This window comes from Leucoraja erinacea, unplaced genomic scaffold (genome assembly GCF_028641065.1).
Source record: "Leucoraja erinacea ecotype New England unplaced genomic scaffold, Leri_hhj_1 Leri_363S, whole genome shotgun sequence".
Lineage (NCBI taxonomy): Eukaryota > Metazoa > Chordata > Chondrichthyes > Rajiformes > Rajidae > Leucoraja > Leucoraja erinaceus.
This window is the reverse complement of record NW_026576264.1, coordinates 24,350-36,593: the sequence shown is the minus strand read 5'-3', so window position 1 is coordinate 36,593 and position 12,244 is coordinate 24,350. Positions and strand designations below refer to the sequence as shown.

Here is a 12,244-nt window from a genome sequence, read left to right as displayed (position 1 = left end):
AATTAGGCGACCAAAATTGTACACCATACTCCAGAATTGGCCTCACCAATGCCTTGTACAATTTTAACATTACATCCCAACTTCTATACTCAACTTCTATACCCCTTTGCTTCCTGTCTTCCAACCAGTTCTTTATCCATGTCAATACCCTACCCCCAATACCATGAGCTCTAATTTTGCACACTAATCTTTTCTATGGGACCTTGTCAAAGGCTTTTTGAAAGTCCAGATACACCCCATCCACTGGCCCTCCCTTATCCATTCTACTTGTTACATCCTCAAACAATTCCAAAAGATTAGTCAAGCATGATTTCCCCTTCATCAATCCAAGCAGACTTTGACCGATCCTGTCACTGCTTTCCAAATGTGCTACTATGACATCTTTAATAATCAAATCCAGCATCTTATCTACTTCCGATGTAAGGCTAACTGGTCTATATTTCCCTATTTTCCCTCCCCCTCCTTTCTTAAAAAAATGGAGTAAAAAAAATCCAGAGTCGAGAGAGCATAGTCTGAACTGATCCCGACTCATATACGGCCATATCTATGTGTCTTTCTAAACCCTGCTATCGTATCCGCCTCCACCACCACCCCAGGCAGGGCATTCCAGGCACCCACCGCTCCCTGAGTCAAAAAACATCCCGGGTCTTTGGCGCTGTGAGGCAGCGACTGACTCTACCCGTTACTGCTCCGTGCCGCCCCTGGCTTTATCTCTGGAACTTGCTGCGGGAGGAGGTGATAGAATTAGATACAGTCACCGTTAGACCATTGCACCATTGACCTTTAGAGCACAGACCATTGTACCATAGCACCATTAGACCATTGCACCATAGACCATTCACCATTGCGCTGCTCACCATTTCACCATTGACCATTGCATTCACCATTGCACATTACAGCACTAACCATTAGACTATTGAACCAAGTCATCCAAATGAGCCATAGTGCCATTGACCATTGCAACATTGACCATTGAACCAAGAGTCATTGCCACTGAGCATTGGCCATTGCATCAATGAACCAAATGAGCCATTGCACCATGGATACATTGACCACTGCAACATTGGATCATGAAACTTTGGACCGTGGGAGTAGTGTGGGGAGTACCACTGGGTTAGGGTGGCCCCTGCAGGGTTTGTGTACGATGTATCTCCCTGCTCGGTTCCCCAGGGTTGATTATCTCCCCTGTGTTCTCTCTCTTCCCCCCCCCCCCCCCCCTCCTCCTCCCCAGGAGCCATGGAGGCGGGCAGCAAGGTGCTATACGTGGACTTCCCCAACTTCAGCAGCAGCCTGCTGGAGAGCCTGAACCAGCAGCGCTTGGAGGGCAAGTTCTGCGACATCTCCATCCAGGTGCAGGGCAAGGTGTTCCAGGCCCACCGGGCGGTGCTCGCCGCATCCTCGCCCTACTTCCACGACCAGGTGCTGTTCCGCAACGCCAGCCGCCTGTCGCTGCCGGGGGCGATGGACGCGCGGGCCTTCGAGAACATCCTGGCCTCGTGCTACGCGGGCCGCCTGGCGGTCACGCCGGCCGACATCGTCAACTACCGGACGGTGGGCAGCTGCCTGCAGATGTGGCACGTGGTGGACAAGTGCACGGCGCTGCTGCGGGAGCGGGAACCCCCCCCGGCCCCCGGCCCCCGCAACCCCAGCAGCCAGTCCCCCAGCAGCAGCAACTACTTCAGTCCCCGCGACGAGGCCCCCGTGTCCGTCTCCGTCAAGCCGGACCAGGGGGACGAGATGCTGGAGGACGAGCTTCTGGAAGACGGGGAGGTCGACCCGGAGCAGAAGGTGACCAGCAACCAGGGGGCGTCGGGGGGCGGCGTGCTGTCGGCACGGCAGCCCCGGCACGGGGGCTGGGTCCTGGTGAAGGAGGAGGGGGAGGAGGAGGAGGAGGAGGGAGAGGAGGAGGAGGAGGAAGATGACGACCTGGTGCTGACCTGCGAGGAGGACGACCACCATTTTGTCAAGAGCGCTGGGGGATGCCGCCCCTCGGATCCCCGCGCGCTCAGCATCAGCGGCGTGTGCACCCTGACCCGGCCCCAGCCCCCTCCCCTCCCCCTCGGACCGCCAGGCGAGGATGAGCCGGCGGACTTCTGCGGCTCCACCGAGGACTTCCCCTACGAGGAGGGGCCCCAGTGCTTTGCCCCGGCCCCCTCCATCCTCCTCCTGCCTGGTGGAGGGGTCGGCAGCGGCAGCGGCCTCCAGGAGCTGCGGCACGGGGCTGCGGGGGCGGTGGACCCGGCGGGAGGGGGGCCCGGCAGCCTCAGCAGCGGCGGAGGCAAGGTCTTCGCCTGCCACTGCGGCAAGAGCTTCACCCACCGCAGCCAGCGGGACCGGCACGTCAACATGCACCTCAACCTGCGCCCCTTCGCCTGCACCCTGTGCAACAAGAAGTTCAAGATGAAGCACCATCTGGTGGAGCACATGAAGATCCACACCGGCCACAAGCCCTTCCAGTGCCACGTCTGTGCCAAGAAGTTCATGTGGCGGGACAGCTTCCTCAGGCACCGCGCTGCCTGCGAGAAACTCCAGCACGATATCCCCCTCAGCAGAAGCCTCGACTGACTGAGCGAGCTGGGGGCCGGGGGGGGGGGGGGGGACAGGTAGAGGTAGGGAGAGGTTGGGGAGAGCTAGTCCAACCTATCTCATTCCTGGCTTCCATTGATGGAGCGAGCGGGGAACTGGGGGAAGGAGAGAGGGGTAGATGCGTTTCCAACCTCCCTCCATCTAGGTCAAGGGAGGGAGGTGGAATCGAGTGAGGGGGAGACAGAGAGAGGGGTAGAGGCGTTTCCATCCTCCCTCCATCTAGGTCAAGGGAGGGAGGTGGGATCGAGAGAGGGGGAGACAGAGAGAGGGGTAGAGGCGTTTCCAACCTCCCTCGATCTAGGTCAAGTGAGAGAGGTGGAATCGAGAGGGGGAGACAGAGAGAGGGGTAGAGGCGTTTCCATTCTCCCTCCATCTAGGTCAGGGAGTTCCCAACCTTTTTGGTCCCGTTTGGCCCTGGCAACTTTAAGCCCCGCGGCAACTTTAGTAGCACATAACAATGTTATTTCACTTACTTATGAACAACTAATGATGAGCAGATACCCGTATACCGGACACAAACGCAGTCGGTCAATGAGAAACAATATGTACCAATCCACAATCAACAAATCTACCCCCCCTGGGTAGGTGAAATTTTCCTCCTGGGTAGGCGAAATTTACCCCAGGTAAGGAGGGAGGGAGGTAGGCTGGGGCCGAGGGAGGGGAGGGGAAGAGGTAGGGCCATGCCTCTTCTTGGTCGCCTAATTATAGGAAGGATGTCAAAAAAATAGAGAGAGTCCAGAGGAGATTTACTAGAATGTTGCCTGGGTTTCAGCAACTAAGTTACAGAGAAAGGTTGAACAAGTTAGGGCTTTATTCTTTGGAGGGCAGAAGGTTAAGGGGGGACTTGATAGAGGTTTTTTAAAATGATGAGAGGGATAGACAGAGTTGACGTGGAAAAGCTTTTCCCACTGAGAGTAGGGAAGATTCAAACAAGGGGACATGACATGAGAATTAAGGGACTGAAGTTTAGCGGTAACATGAGGTGGAACTTCTTTACTCAGAGAGTGGTAGCTGTGTGGAATGAGCTTCCAGTGAAGGTGGTTGAGGCAGGTTCGTTTTTATCATTTAAAAATAAAATGGAGAGTTATATGGACGGGAAGGGAATGGAGGGTTATGGTCTGAGCTTAGGTATATGGGACTAGGAGAGATTATGTGTTCGGCACGGACTAGAAGGGTCGAGATGGCCTGTTTCCGTGCTGTAATTGTTATATGGTTATGCCAACCTCCCCCAACCGAGGCTTCAACTAATGAGGTAGGGAAGGAGGAGGTGGGACAGGGGTTTGGGAGAGAGAGAGAGAGGTAGTGGCATTCCACACATCCCTCAATCGGGAGGGAGGTAGGTGGGACTGAGGGGCGCTGGGAGTGAGGAGGGGGGGGAGCGAGAGGGAGAGGTCAGGCCTTTCACACCTCCTTCAATCCTGGCCGCTACTCATGGGGGAGATAACATTGAATATTACAATTGGTAAAATGGCCTTAGTGGACTATTCCCTCAGTACCTGGTGGCCGATTGGGAAAAGGGGGAGATGCAGCGAGACCTGGGTGTCATGGTACACCAGTCACTGAAGGTAGGCATGCAGGTGCAGCAGGCAGTGAAGAAAGCGAATGGTATGTTAGCTTTCATAGCAAAAGGATTTGAGTATAGGAGCAGGGAGGTTCTACTGCAGTTGTACAGGGTCTTGGTGAGACCACACCTGAGTATTGCGTACAGTTTTGGTCTCCTAATCTGAGGAAAGACATTCTTGCCATAGAGGGAGTACAGAGAAGGTTCACCAGACTGATTCCTGGGATGTCAGGACTTTCATATGAAGAAAGACTGGATAGACTTGGCATACTCTCTAGAATTTAGGAGATTGAGAGGGGATCTTATAGAAACTTACAAAATTCTTAAGGGGTTGGACAGGCTAGATGCAGGAAGATTGTTCCTGATGTTGGGGAAGTCCAGGACACGGGGTCACAACTTAAGGATAAGGGGGAAATCCTTTAAAACCGAGATGAGGAGAACTTTTTTCACACAGAGAGTGGTGAATCTCTGGAACTCTCTGCCACAGAGGGTAGTTGAGGCCACAGTTCATTGGCTATATTTAAGAGGGAGTTAGATGTGGCCCTTGTGGCTAAGGGGATCAGGGGGTATGGAGAGAAGGCAGGTACGGGATACTGAATTGGATGATCAGCCATGATCATATTGAATGGCGGTGCAGGCTCGAAGGGCCGAATGGCCTACTCCTGCACCTAATTTCTATGTTTCTATGTACAATCCCTATAGGGCCTGACCCACTTGGGCGTCATTTGGGCGTAATTTAGGTGACATCATTTACGGCGCATGTGACACGTACGTGGTGACGAGCGGTCGCGCGCGGCGCCCCATGATTTTGGGATGTACAAAATCTTTGCCCGCCATCTGCGTGACGCGCAAGTGCGACAGGCCCTTTACAATACACCCTGGGATCGGTCTGAAGACGGGTCCCGACCCAAAACGTTACAGATCCACATTCCCCAATGCTGCCTGACCCGCTGAGTTACTCCAGCACTCTGCACCTTTCTATGACCTAATCAGAGGCTGTTGCACACTCAGAGTGAAGGATGTTAAATGGTAAATGGTAGGGAATTGAAGAATACATGGTAAATGGTAGGGAATTGAAGAATACATGGTAAATGGTAGGGAATTGAAGAATACATGGTAAATGGTAGGGAATTGAAGAATACATGGTAAATGGTAGGGAATTGAAGAATACATGGTAAATGGTAGGGAATTGAAGAATACATGGTAAATGGTAGGGAATTGAAGAATGTAGGTGAACAGAGGGATCTGGGAATAACTGTGCACAGTTCCCTGAAAGTGGAATCTCATGTAGATAGGGTGGTAAAGAAAGCTTTTGGTGTGCTGGCCTTTATAAATCAGAGCATTGAGTATAGAAGTTGGGATGTAATGTTAAAATTGTACAAGGCATTGGTGAGGCCAATTCTGGAGTATGGTGTACAATTTTCGTCGCCTAATTATAGGAAGGATGTCAACAAAATAGAGAGAGTACAGAGGAGATTTACTAGAATGTTGCCTGGGTTTCAGCAACTAAGTTACAGAGAAAGTTTGAACAAGTTAGGGCTTTATTCTTTGGAGCGCAGAAGGTTAAGGGGGGACTTGATAGAGGTTTTTTAAATGATGAGAGGGATAGACAGAGTTGACGTGGAAAAGCTTTTCCCACTGAGAGTAGGGAAGATTCAAACAAGGGGACATGACATGAGAATTAAGGGACTGAAGTTCAGGGGTAACATGAGGGGGAACTTCTTTACTCAGAGAGTGGTAGCTGTGTGGAATGAGCTTCCAGTGAAGGTGGTGGAGGCAGGTTCGTTTTTATCATTTAAAAATAAATTGGATAGTTATATGGATGGGAAGGGAATGGAGGGTTATGGTCTGAGCGCAGGTATATGGGACTAGGGGAGATTATGTGTTCGGCACGGACTAGAAGGGTCGAGATGGCCTGTTTTCGTGCTGTAATTGTTATATGGTTATATGATGTTTCTGCTGCGGCTTCATTGATCGCTCTCCCAACTCCTCCTTGGCTTCAGGAACTTCCTAGTGCCACCACCTCAGTGAAGTGCAGTCAATCTCCCTCCCTCCCTCCCGCACTGCTGTCTCTGTGACACTCGTCAGCAGGAATACTGCAGACAGATCCCCACATAGCCCACCAGCGTCCATCAGTGATGTTGTAGACCAATACAGCAGAGAAATGGACCCTTCGGCCAAACATGGTCATGCCATATGCCTTTTTGCCCATCCCATTTGCCGACATTAGTCTAGAGGGGCAGCGGAAAAAACAGGCCCTTTTGGCCCACCGAGTCTGCACCGACCAGTGACTCCCGCACATTGACACCACCCTACACACACTACATTTTATACCAAGCCAATTAGCCTACAATTCTTGTACGTCTTTGGAGTGTGGGCGGAAACCCAAGATAATATAATAACCATATAACAATTACAGCACGGAAACAGGCCATCTCGACCCTTCTAGTCCGTGCCGAACACATAATCTCCCCTAGTCCCATATACCTGCGCTCAGACCATAACCCTCCATTCCCTTCCCATCCATATAACTATCCAATTTATTTTTAAATGATAAAAACGAACCTGCCTCCACCACCTTCACTGGAAGCTCATTCCACACAGCTACCACTCTCTGAGTAAAGAAGTTCCCCCTCATGTTACCCCTAAACTTCTGTCCCTTAATTCTGAAGTCATGTCCTCTTGTTTGAATCTTCCCTACTCTCAGTGGGAAAAGCTTTTCCACGTCAACTCTGTCTATCCCTCTCATCATTTTAAAAACCTCTATCAAGTCCCCCCTTAACCTTCTGCGCTCCAAAGAATAAAGCCCTAACTTGTTCAACCTTTCTCTGTAACTTAGTTGCTGAAACCCAGGCAACATTCTAGTAATTCTAGTAACATTCTAGCAGTAATTCTAGCAACATTCTAGTAGATCTCGGTGATAACTCACGGGGAGAAGGTACAAACTCCGTACAGACAGCACCCGTAGTCAGGATGGAACCCGGGTCTCTGGCGCTGTGAGGCAGCAACTCTACTGCTGCGCCACCGTGCTGCCCTGGGACCATTAGGGCCATACGCTTCCCACCATGACTATTAGCCAGTCTAAATGTGCGTTCAACGGGGTGCTTGTGTCTGATTCCACCACCCCCCGCTATCTTTGCTTGGACTTCACCTTGCACTAAACGCTATCCACATTATTCCCTTATCATGTATCTGTACACTGTGGACGGCTCGATTGTAATCATATATAGTCTTTCCGCTGACTGGTTAGAACGCAACAAAAGCTTTTCACTGTACCTCGGTACACGTGACAATAGATGCAACTAAACTAGTTTTGTTTATTGTCACGTATGGCAAGATAAAGTGAAAAGCTTTTTCGCTGCGATCTATCCAGTCAGTGGAAAGACTGTACTTCCCCTTAGATCCTCTAAAACTCCTTCCATGTTTAAATGTAAGCTTTTTTCATGTGATAGCAAAATTAGGCCATTCGGCCCATCAAGTCCACTCCGTCATTCAATCATGGCTGATCTATCTCTCCCTCTCAGATTCAGATTCAGATTCAATTTTAATTGTCATTGTCAGTGTACAGTACAGAGACAACGAAATGCTCTCAACCCCATTCTCCTGCCTTCTCCCCATAACCCCTGACACCCGTACTAATCAAGAATCTATTTATCTGCCTTAAAAATACCTGCTGACTTGGCCTCCACAGCCGTCTGTGGCAAAGAATTCCACAGATTCACTATCCTCTGACTAAAGAAATTCCTCCTCATCTCCACTCTACTTGGACCAGGCAGGTACTACCAGTGAAGAGGCTAGAATGACATGAGCACAGAGACCGAGGCTGAGGGAGTGTCGAGTACATTGCACCCACAAACCTGCACGTCTTTGGAAGGTTTATGGGTGAACAAAGGAGGAGGACTGGCTGAACATTGTCGCCTTCCACCCCAGTGAAGAATGCTGTAGTGGATGTTTGTGTTCGATTTTTATTGTGTATTGTGTGTCCTTTTTAAGTGTGTCGCTGCTGGCAAATTCATTTCACTTGCACCTTCGGGTGCATGTGACGAATAAAATTAACTTTGGCTTTGGAGGAAAGCCAGACCTTGGAGAAAACCATATAACATATAACCATACAACAATTACAGCACGGAAACAGGCCACCTCGGCCCTACAAGTCCGTGCCGAACAACTTTTTTTTTCCCCTTAGTCCCACCGGCCTGCACTCATACCATAACCCTCCATTCCCTTCTCATCCATATGCCTATCCAATTTATTTTTAAATGATACCAATGAACCTGCCTCCACCACTTCCACTGGAAGCTCATTCCACACCGCTACCACTCTCTGAGTAAAGAAGTTCCCCCTCATATTCCCCCTAAACTTCTGTCCCTTAATTCTGAAGTCATGTCCTCTTGTTTGAATCTTCCCTATTCTCAAAGGGAAAAGCTTGTCCACATCAACTCTGTCTATCCCTCTCATCATTTTAAAGACCTCTATCAAGTCCCCCCCCTTAACCTTCTGCGCTCCAGAGAATAAAGACCTAACTTATTCAACCTATCTCTGTAACTTAGTTGTTGAAACCCAGGCAACATTCTAGTAAATCTCCTCTGTACTCTCTATTTTGTTGACATCCTTCCTATAATTGGGCGACCAAAATTGTACACCATACTCCAGATTTGGTCTCACCAATGCCTTGTACAATTTTAACATTACATCCCAGCTTCTATACTAAATGCTCTGATTTATAAAGGCTAGCATACCAAAAGCTTTCTTTACCACCCTATCTATATGAGATTCCACCTTCAAGGAACTATGCACGGTTATACCCAGATCCCTCTGTTCAACTGTATTCTTCAATTCCCTACCATTTACCATGTACGTCCTATTTTGATTTGTCCTGCCAAGGTGTAGCACCTCACATTTATCAGCATTAAACTCCATCCGCCATCTTTCAGCCCATTTTTCCAAATGGCCTAAATCACTCTGTAGACTTTGGAAATCCTCTTCATTATCCACAACACCCCCTATCTTGGTATCATCTGCATACTTACTACTTACACAAAACCCCCACGGTCATGGGGAGAACGTGCAAACTCCGTGCAGACAGCACCCGTGGTCGGGATCAATCCCGGGTCTCTGGCGCTGTGAGGCAGGAACTCTACCGCTGCGCCACCGTGCCGCCCACACAAACAGCAGACTGTGGAGGTTTGGGAGAGCAGCGCGGATTAGATTTTGAACCTCACACCCTCAGTACCCTGCCGTGTGGTTCTTGCACCAGTTGCCAAATGATCCTAAACCTAGGACTTTCTGTGAGGTATTTTTGGTATAAAAACATCCCCCCTCCCTCCATTTAAAATCAATTAACCAACTCCACAGCTCATGTTGATATCGTGCCGTCTCAGGACAAGAATTGGCTTTTCCGGGAACCTAGACACACAAAATGCTGGATTAACTCAGCGGGTCAGGCAGCATCTCTGCAGAAAAGGACTTGGGTTACTGGTCAGGACTTTTCAGACTTCTATCGCCGTATTTCTACGCTGTATTTCTATCACCGAGAGTGGTGAATCTCTGGAACTCTCTGCCACAGAGGGTAGTTGAGGCCACAGTTCATTGGCTATATTTAAGAGGGAGTTAGATGTGGCCCTTGTGGCTAAGGGGATCAGGGGGTATGGAGAGAAGGCAGGTACGGGATACTGAGTTGGATGATCAGCCATGATCATATTAAATGGCGGTGCAGCCTCGAAGGGCCGAATTGCCTCCTCCTGCACCTAGTTTCTATGTTTCTATCAGGTCCACGTTCTGTCAGGGAACCTCCCTGCCTCAGTCATTGGCTGCCGGCCCTAATTTGCCCTGGGCTTTTCTTGCTTCCAGTTCACCCCCTCACCCCAAAGTCAGAAGAGGATCCTGACCTGAAAGGCCAATCATCCTCGTCCTCCATAGATGCTGCCCCACCAGCTGTGTTTCTGATCCCGAAGAAGGGGCTGCAGGGTGGCACAGCGGTAGAGTTACTGCCTTTCAGCGTCAGAGACCCGGGGCTCGATCCCGACTGAGGCTGCTGTCTGTACGGAGTTTGTACGTTCCCCCCGTGACCTGTGTGGGGGGTTTTCTCCGAGATCTTCGATTTCTGCCCACACTCCCAAAGACGTGCAAGTTTGTAGTTTCTTTAAGAAGGAACTGCAGATGCTGGAAAATCGAAGGTAGACAAAAGTGCCGGAGAAATTCAGCGGGTGCAGCAGCATCTATGGAGCGAAGGAAATAGGCAACGTTTTGGGCCGAAACCCTTCAGACCTGTTTGTACTACAATCTACAAGTTTGTACGCTAATTGGCTTTGGTATAACAACCATATAACAATTTTTTACAGCACGGAAACAGGCCATCTCGGCCCTACAAGTCCGTGCCTAACAACTTTTTTTTCCCTTAGTCCCACCTGCCTGCACTCATACCATAACCCTCCATTCCCTTCTCATCCATATGCCTATCCAATTTATTTTTAAATGATACCAATGAACCTGCCTCCACCACTTCCACTGGAAGCTCATTCCACACCGCCACCACTCTCTGAGTAAAGAAGTTCCCCCTCATGTTACCCCTAAACTTCTGTCCCTTAATGTATAAATGTAAAATTGTCCCTATTGTGTGTAGGATAGTGTTAGTGTGCGGGGATTGCTAGTGGGCCTGTTTCCATGCAGCAGCTCTAAACTAAACTAAACTAAACTAGTGTGAAGATAGACACAGAAAACTGGAGTAACTCAGCGGATCAGACAGCATCTCTGGAGAAAAAGGAATAGGTGACATTTCCTGTCTGAATCTGGTGAGTTATCGAATACAACATTAGCATTAATCAGACTGCAAACTAGTGTGAATGGGTCGGCATGGACTCGGTGGGCCGAAGGACCTGCTTCCATGCTGTATCCCTAAACTAAATTGGATGGTTCTTTCGAAGAGGATGTCATGGATCACGTTTTACCGGCAGTTTCTCCGAATTGTGGTGAAATTGACAGGAAGAGGAATTTCGAGCACAAGGTTTCGAATTTTGCAATGAATGGGCTGCTAGCTTTAGAACACGCTGTGGGATATTTTTTTAAACATATTCCAGCATTTTTGTGCAGATATGTACAAGTGATTGTGTATATGTGCGTGTGTGTGTCGATATTTATATGATGTTACATAGAAATACTTCAAATATACAACAAAGAAACAGGTCTCTCAGCATTTCCTTTCCCCTCCACTCATGATCTTGGCCTCTTGAAGGCATCCAATCTATTGTTCTGTCACATTAAGCTGAAGAAGGGGTGTCGACCCGAAACATCACCCATTCCTTCTCTCCAGAGATGCTCCCTGCCCCGCTGAGTTACTCCAGCATCTTATGTCTATCTTCACATAACCATATAACAATTACAGCACGGAAACAGGCCATCTCGGCCCTACAAGTCCATGCCGAACAAATTTTTTTCCCCTTAGTCCCACCTGCCTGCACTCGTACCATAACCCTCCATTCCCTTCTCATCCATATGCCTATCCAATTTATTTTTAAATGATACCAATGAACCTGCCTCCACCACTTCCACTGGAAGCTCATTCCACACCGCCACCACTCTCTGCGTAAAGAAGTTCCCCCTCATATTACCCCTAAACTTCTGTCCCTTAATTCTGAAGTCATGTCCTCTTGTTTGAATCTTCCCTATTCTCAAAGGGAAAAGCTTGTCCACATCAACTCTGTCTATCCCTCTCATCATTTTTAAAGACCTCTATCAGGTCCCCCCTTAACCTTCTGCGCTCCGGAGAATAAAGACCTAACTTATTCAACCTATCTCTGTAACTTAGTTGTTGAAACCCAGGCAACATTCTAGTAAATCTCCTCTGTACTCTCTCTATTTTGTTGACATCCTATAATTTGGCGACCAAAATTGTACACCATATTCCAGATTTGGTCTCACTAATGCCTTGTACAATTTTAACATTACATCCCAGCTTCTATACTCAATACACATCTGGTGATGATGAGTTCCACATTCTGACCACATTTCCCTTTTTTACCCCGTTGCGCCTATTCATGGCTACCTCGATACATGGCCACCATCCTAAGTGAGGACATGCTTCACCTGTCTGTTCCCCAA

The 12,244-nt window shown here is 49.0% G+C and overlaps 1 protein-coding gene across 1 annotated transcript; it reads left to right on the top strand.

Moving 5' to 3' along the window:
* Positions 1–1,236: 1,236 nt before the first annotated feature.
* On the top strand, positions 1,237–2,569 carry LOC129693599 (zinc finger and BTB domain-containing protein 22-like). Its single transcript, XM_055630393.1, has one exon. The coding sequence runs from the start codon at positions 1,237–1,239 to the stop codon at positions 2,563–2,565; it is 1,329 nt and encodes a 442-aa protein (XP_055486368.1). The 3' UTR covers positions 2,566–2,569.
* Positions 2,570–12,244: the final 9,675 nt, after the last annotated feature.

Coding starts and splice junctions, on each gene's coding strand:
- LOC129693599 (XM_055630393.1), top strand. CDS start 1,237: ATGGAGGCGGGCAGCAAGGTGCTATACGTGGACTTCCCCAACTTCAGC.